Below are 7770 nucleotides of genomic sequence, written 5' to 3'. Positions count from 1 at the left end.
ACTGGCCGATGTGGCCCACACTCTGAGGGACGTGGCCCACACCATGAGTGACACAGCCCACTCACTGGCTGCTGTGGCACAGACCCTCAGGGTCGTGGCACAGTTGCAAAGTGATGTTTTGCGGTCCCAGATGGAGATGGGCCACTACCTTGCTCCATGGCCGCTAAAGTTCAGACCCTTGTCGACACCAGAGAGGGCCTCCAAGATTGGCAGCGCCAAGTGGCGGGGGAGCCTCGGGGGATGGCTCTGCTCGCACCCACGTCCCATGGTGAAGCCCAGGGGCCATCGGGCATCCCGATGGAGGAGGAGGTGCTGGGGCCCGTGCCGGTGACTCCTGCAGGAGAGGTGTCAGAACACCGCAGCACCTCGGACTCCCCCTCCCCCCCCCCCCCCACCCCGGTGCATCTGGTGGGCATCAGGAAGAACAGGGTGGCACCACGCCACCCAAGGAGCAGCCGAGCCCATGCAGGCCGGGCCACCACAGGAAATGTGCACCAACGGGGACTCTCGACGCAGGGCAGGAGTCACAGCGGTCCGCCTCCACTCCTGCTGTGCAATCTGGGGAACCACAAAGATGTAGTGGTAGGGCCTGTAAGGCAAGAAAGTTAGACACCAGTTAAGTTGGCATGGGTCCAAGGCACACTTAGATATAGGGGCTAGGGCACAGACTCTATATATTTGTTCAAAAGAAACACATGTTCCCACCATTAAAACCAGCCTCTGTGCTCTGTCTGATGGGTGTGGAGTGGTCAGTGATGGCCAATGGGAGTGAGGGGTGGTTGACGAGTGAGGCCCAGTGGGTGGACCGTGTAGCCACTTCCCCCAACCATCCCCATCACCCCTTCCCCAGCTATTCGACAGGACCGTGTGATGGGACTGGCCAGGTCGCATGCAGGGATCACCCAAGTGGAAGGTGCTACTGTGGGCATGAGTCAGACATTGTCTAATGATGTGGAGCATGGAGCACATCGCAGAGCGGACTGTCATCATCATCCATCCCATGGACCAGACCCGCTGTCACTGCCAACCCAATTTCCCCATGCTCATAGGGCCACAGGTATATATAACAGAGGGGTGTGCATGCGGGTGTTTTGGTGGTGTGGGAGGTGTCATGTGAGAGTATCTTTAAGAAATGGGTGTTTAAGAAAGGTACCTTGAAGAAATGTTTGGCTGCTCATGTTACTGCACTGATGTCAGCTCATGTTACTGCAGTGATGTCAGAGTGTGGGTGGAGCTGAGCTCTGGTTCTGCTTTTTAGTTTCACTTTGAGAAAAGCTTGGGTGTGTCTGCCTTTTTGGTTTTGTATTTGAGTGTGTTGCAGCTGAAGTCAGCCAAAACAGCTGTACTGTTGATCTCTCTGCCATGAAGGACGATCTCTTGATCATTTGGTGAATTCAGAAATTTAAATGTTTTCAGTATTGAATGTAAGCCCTGATGTGCTTCTGTTTAAACGTTGTTAAGTCTTTTGGATGTTAAAGGGACAGCTTAAAGGATTACTTAGTGTTGTATACTTTGGGGGTTATCTTTGAATTAATGGTTGCTAAGATATTCACTGTTTGTTTTAAAAAGGTTAACTTGAGTTCATAGAATAAACATTGTTTTGTTTTAAAAAATACTTTTCCATTTCTGCTGTACCACACCTCTATAGTGGGCCGTGTGCTCCCCATACCACAATCTATTAAAAGTTGTGGATCAGGTGAACTCCATGATACTTTTGGGTTCTCTAAACTCTGACCCATAACAGAGATGAGGGTGTTCGATGGTGTGGGAGGTGAGGGTGTTCGATTGTGTTGGAGGTGAAGGGGTGTGATATGGTGGTGTCCGTGCCCCTGGCCAGCGAACCCCCTCCCCCCCCCTAGTCTGTGAAACGTGACTCAATGAGTGTGTCCTGTGCGGGTTGGCTCTGGCGATGGCATTGCGTGCCTGGCCAGCCCTCATGTCCCGCACATTGTCCCCCCTCCCCCTCATCTTCCTTGTCTGACGAGGCCTGCACTTCCTCCTCATCCTCCTCCAGCACATCGCCCCTGTGCTGGGCTATATTGTGGAGGATGCAGCAGACCACCACGATGCGGGCAACCTTCCTTGCCTCGTACTGGAGGGCCTCTCCAGAGCGGTCCAGGCACCTGAAGCGCATTTTCAGGACCCCGAAGCACCTCTTGACAACACCCCTGGTCGCACACTGGGCATCATCGTAACAGTTCTTTGCGTCGGTCTGTGGCCTCCGTATAGGCGTCATCAGCCACGACCGCAACGGGTAACCCTAACCCCTGTCGCCCAGCAACCAGCCCCGCAGCCGGGAGTTGGGGGAGGGGGGCCTCGAACATGCCGGACATCACAGATTGTGCTAACATGAGCGAGTCATGCACACTGCCCGGGAATCGGGCGCAGATGTGCAGGATCCTCAACTGGTGGTCACAGATCACCTGAATGTTCATGGACTGGTACCCCTTCCTGTTGGTGAAGGGTGGCAGTAGGGTGACATGCACCCAATCGATGACCCCCTGCACCCGGGGCATCCCAGCGATGGCAGCGAACCCCACTGCCTGGGCATCCTGATGGTCACAGTTCACAGGGTACTGGATGTACCGATCCACCTGGGCATACAGGGCGTCCGTGACGATGCGGATGCACCTGTGCACCGATGTCTGGAAGATGCCGGACAGGTCCCCACTCGGCAACTGGAAAGACCCCGTCGCGTAAAAGTTCAACCCGACTGTCACCATGCAGATGTGTCTCACTGTCTCCCTGCTCATCTGCAGCCTCCTCTTGCATGCCCAGTCGGGAAGGTCCTCAAAGGACATGCGGTCATGGTAGACACGTGACCTCATCCGGCACCTCCTTGGCACCACCTCCTCCTCCTTGGCCTGTTGGGCGGTCGGCCCTCCAGCCTGAGCGGCTGTCACCTGCCCCTCTGCCGCCCGCTCCTCTGCTGCAGCCTCCGCCTCCTCTCTGAGCCGCTCCCGCTCACGCTGCCACAGGGCTGCATGCAGGGCAGAGACCATCACCACGGCGGCCAACATCGCAGGTTGATGACCGAATGCCGTAATTATCTGCAGGGGGTGGAAGAAAAACATGTAATCATGGCGCATACACCCGTGTCCAAACAGGAACCATGGGCTGAACGGTGGCCCCTGGTAACCACCCACAACCACGCATGCTCCCCAACCCGAGCCCCCGTCCTGGCGCCCGTTCCTGCTGCAAAGGGGCACCGTTAAATGGCACTGCCCTCACCGGGGGCTGCCGTCAGTGAGGCCTGGATAGTCCCCGGTGGGTGTCGCCAGTTGGGTGAGGTGGTCGGGGCGTTTCCTCTGCAGGCACCCAGGGGCCGGGGTGGGTGACCGCCGTAATGGCACTCGGTGCCTGGGCACCGATCTTGTCCTGTCGGGGGCTCCCGGCCTTTCCCCCCGCCTTTCCGCCCCCCTCCCCCTCCCTGGCAGGGCCCTCCCCCCGCAGGAAGCACAGCCAGTGTCCGATCCGGGAGCACACAGTTCCAACATGCCACTTCCTACCTCCTCTCTCAGCCAGCAGGCCAGGTTCACGATTTTTTATTCCACGTTAGAAACACGCCATCTGGAATTCGGCCGATCTGAGGCACAGAATCGCTGAGGCCCCAGAGAATAGGTCGTCACAATGAATAATGAGATGAATACTGTATTTCCGGGCTGGGCGCCACGATTCTGCCATTTTTGGGTGTCCGGAGAATGCCGATTCGGCGGTGTCTAGACAGCGGCCTGCAAGGCAGCCATCTAGCTGCGCAGCCCACTGACCACCCACTGTGGCTCGTGGTTCTTCAGAGTACCACCAGCCGTATTGGTACCCCTACCCTACTCCCGCACATCAGCCCACACTCTCCACCCCTCTACTCCCGCACCCCAGCCCCCACTCTCCACCCCACCACTCCTGCACCCCAGCCCCCACCCCACTACTCCTGCACCCGTCCCCACTCTCCACCCCAGCCCTCACTCTCCACCCCACTATTCACGCACCCAGCCCCCACCAATCCCGCACCCCAACCCCCAGCCCACCACTTGTGCATCCCAGTCCCTACTCTCCACCCAGCCCCGACTCTGCCCCACCACTCCCGCATCCCAGTCCCACCCCGGCCCCCACTCTCCACCCATTACTCCCGCACCCAAATCCCCACCCCAGCCCCCACTCTCCACCTCATCATTCATGCACCCCAGCCCCCACCCCATCATTCATGCACCCCAGCCCCCACCCCATCATTAATGCACCCCAGCCCCCCTCGTCACCCCATCATTCATGCACCCCAGCCCCCACCCCACCACTCCCGCACTCCAGCCCCCACTCTCCACCCCACCACTCCCGCACCCCAGCCCCGTTTAGATCGATACCCCAGACCAAGCATAGAAGATCTATGTGCCAAACTGGCAGGTGATCAAACCTTCACCAAACTAGATAGGAGCCATGCCTACTTCCAGTTAGAACTAGGTGACTCATCCAGGAAGTATGTGACGATTAACACCCATAAGGATTTATACGAATATACACTCTGCTGTTCAGTCTCATCAGCATGTGCCATTTTTCAACATGTAATGGAGAACATTCTCAAGGGCTACTTCAGGAGGCAGTATACTTAGAGGACTTAATAATTACAAGGACCATGTATACATAGAAGAGGTTTTGAGACAATTTATTGATGCAAGTGTCTGTCTCAAACAAGAAAAATGTGTTCCATGTAGGCAAAGTGACCTGCCTCAGGTACTGAGTCAATAAAAGAGGCCTACACCGCAGGGAAAATAAAACTAAGGCCACCAAAGAGGCACCAACTCCGCAAAATACGACAGAATTAATATCTTTTCTAGGCCTCGTAAACTATGAGAAATGTGCCCCAAGCTTGGCCACTTTATTGTTACCCTTGCATGTACTGTTAAATAGAACACCAAAAGTGGCTGTGGCAGGGCCGCAGAATGACACCTTCGCGAAGGTGAAGCAGCAATTACTAGCATCAAACATCCTGGCTCATTCCGACCCCACGAGAGAACTGGTATTAACATGTGATGAAACCCAATATGGAGTAGGAGCAGTACTTTCCAATTGATGAGACGATGACAGAGAGAAACCTATAGCATATGCATCCAGAACCTTGGCTGATGTGGAAAGACGCTATTTTCAGATCGAAAAGGAAGAATTGATTGTTATTTTGGGGTGAAGAAATTCCATCCATGTCTACGGCTGACATTTCACAACAGTGAAGACTATAAACCCTTGCTGGGCCTTTTCAAAGCGGATAAAGTGATTCCCCCTATCGCCCTGCTAGGATCCAATGTTGGGCATTATTGTGAGCAGCCTATGAATACTCTCTCGAGCACCGCCCATGAATACACATTGGCAACACAGATGCAAGGTCACCTCCCGCTGTCCACAAGCTCAGCCCCTCGCTGCCAGTTTTGGAAGTTATGACCTTGAAACTCCTGGGTACCTTGCCAGTATTCGCGAAGCAGAGTCAAGTGTGGACCTGTAAGGACCCCACACTGGCAAAATCGCACCATACGATCCTCAGTGGTGGAATCTGAACACACCCCACAGATGACATGAAGTCCTTTCTCACTAAATGACTAGAGCTGAGTATAGAAGATAGCATCTTCCTGTGGGGAGTGTCTCCCGTCCAGGTCAGTGCCCAATCCTGATGGAATTACACACATCTGAACTGCACCGTAAAATTCATCGTCTAATGGCCTGGCAATTCAAACATTCAAAACTGGAATGAAGAAACAGCCTGCTGGTTCCCTGGATATGAAATTGGCCACTTCATCTTCGATTATAGAATCACACCACACTATATGGGAGTCGCACCAGGGGAATTGTTAATGGGACAACGGCTACGCACCAGGCTCAACCTACTACTTCCCAACTTTGGAGGGGGGGGGGGGGGGGGGGGGGGGCGGAGTTTGAGTCAAAGCAGAAGACCCAACAAAACAATTATGACACTCGAAGACCTGAAAGGACCTCAGGATATGAACTGCCATCTCTGTGCAGAACTTTGGAGATGGTTCCCTATGGATCCAAGGAGTCATGCTGGAAAAGACTGGCCCGGTTTCTTACAAAGTCAAAGGAAAGACCATGAACAAATACCTAGACCACCTAAAAAGCAGGGAATCCACTCCAGCAAAGGCAATTTCAGCAGAGACACGTCCTTGATGCCCGTTGCAACTACCTCTGACTCAGCCTATGGGAAACCCAAGAGTTGTTCCCCTTGACGATGAAGATGCAGAGTCCAAAATGAAGACTGTGGAGATTGATCTACTACTGGGGGTCAGCACCGAAGTCTGTGACCCTTCGGCACTCAACAAGGAAGTGACAATCTCCAGTCCGCTTCACGCCACTAACCGCACCCCGCCCAGATCCGCCTCCATCTGTTCCCGACTCGAGAATGTGTGTCAAGCGACAAAAGGGGCCTCATTGCCAATGAGTGAGGGGGATGATTTGGATTTGAAGGTGGGGGGGGGGGGGGGGGGAAGAGGACCAAGTGGGTTCGCTGACTTTTGAAAAAAATTTCGAGTACCCAATTCATTTTTTCCAGTAAAGGGACAATTTATTGTGGCCAATCCACCTACGCTGCACATCTTTGTGTTGTGGGGGCTAAACCCACAGAAACACAGGGAGAATGTGCAAACCCCACACGGACAGTGACCAAGAGCCGTTATCGAATCTGGAACCTCGGCGCTGTGAGGCAGCAGTGCTAACCACTGTGTGGGTTTCCTCTGGGTGCTCTGGTTTCCTCCCACAGATCAAAGATGTGCAGGTTAGCTGGATTAGCCATGTGAAATTGCCCCTTGGTATCCAAAGATGTGTAGGTTAGGTTCACGGGTTAATGGGATAGGGCAGGTGGGGGGGGGGGGGTTGAGTAGGATGCTGTTATGCATTCAGCCTCATCGTAAGCCTACTGAGTATACACATGGATATTTTAGTCCCATTTTAAAAAATTTATTCAGCACACTTCATGGACTAGGTGGAAATGAAACCCCATCACAGTCAGCCTACAATTGGACTGCAATTTTAAGCATCTTACTTCAAAGGATTTGCTGGAGAAGGTCCTGGGAAAGTAGTATTAATGGTTCTGGGGCTTAAGAATACATTTTACTCATTTTAGGGATGAGGGTATCACTAGTTGAGCCAGCATTATTGTCAATCCCTAATTGCTTTTGAACTGAGTGTAGTTCAGGGGGCATTTTAAGAGTCAACCACACAAATACATTAGAGTCGCATGTAGGCCAGATCAGGTAAGGATGGCAGGTTTCCCTCTCTAAAGGACATTAGTAAATAAATTGGGAGAATACAGGACACAGTGTATAGACTCTGTTAGTGGGAATGTTCAGCTAAATGGCCTGATGTAATTTCATTTTTCATGCCACCAAAACCCGTGATGAAAGTTGCAGTCATGAAAAACAATTTCAGGCTTATCTCATAATTCATAATAAACGATAGTTGGTGCAGTATTTGGACACATATTTTAAGGCAGTCATTTCTTTTTCATGTAAAGTTGTTACACAAGGAGATGTGTCAAATAACATGAGACTCTGAAGAAAGGAACTTCCTCATTTACTTTCCCTCTCGTATGAACGAACAGAGACCACATCATTTAAGACAAGAGTCTAGAAAAGAAAAACAATATGACCTGTCAGAAAACAATAATCGGTGAATTGAGTGTGCACATCAGCTTAAATGCAAAGTTAGATAAAGCGCATTTCTCTCAGCTCAGAAGGAATTCTTGCAAATGAGTTTTGCATGTCAATTCAGTTAAGAGGG

The 7770-nt window shown here is 52.4% G+C and overlaps 1 protein-coding gene across 2 annotated transcripts in view; it reads right to left on the bottom strand.

Moving 5' to 3' along the window:
• Window positions 1-4629: 4629 nt before the first annotated feature.
• The window catches only part of LOC140415823 (fatty acid-binding protein, brain-like), a 25662-nt gene continuing 22521 nt past the window's right edge, over window positions 4630-7770 (bottom strand). For both annotated transcript variants that reach the window (XM_072501086.1, XM_072501087.1), the window contains exon 4: window positions 4630-7616. In XM_072501086.1, the coding sequence (XP_072357187.1) occupies window positions 7560-7616 (57 nt within the window). In that variant the 3' untranslated portion in view covers window positions 4630-7559. The remainder of the gene's footprint in view (window positions 7617-7770) is intronic.

The sequence above is a fragment of the Scyliorhinus torazame genome, chromosome 1 (assembly GCF_047496885.1).
Source record: "Scyliorhinus torazame isolate Kashiwa2021f chromosome 1, sScyTor2.1, whole genome shotgun sequence".
NCBI lineage: Eukaryota > Metazoa > Chordata > Chondrichthyes > Carcharhiniformes > Scyliorhinidae > Scyliorhinus > Scyliorhinus torazame.
This window is presented reverse-complemented; position numbering and strand designations above follow the sequence as displayed.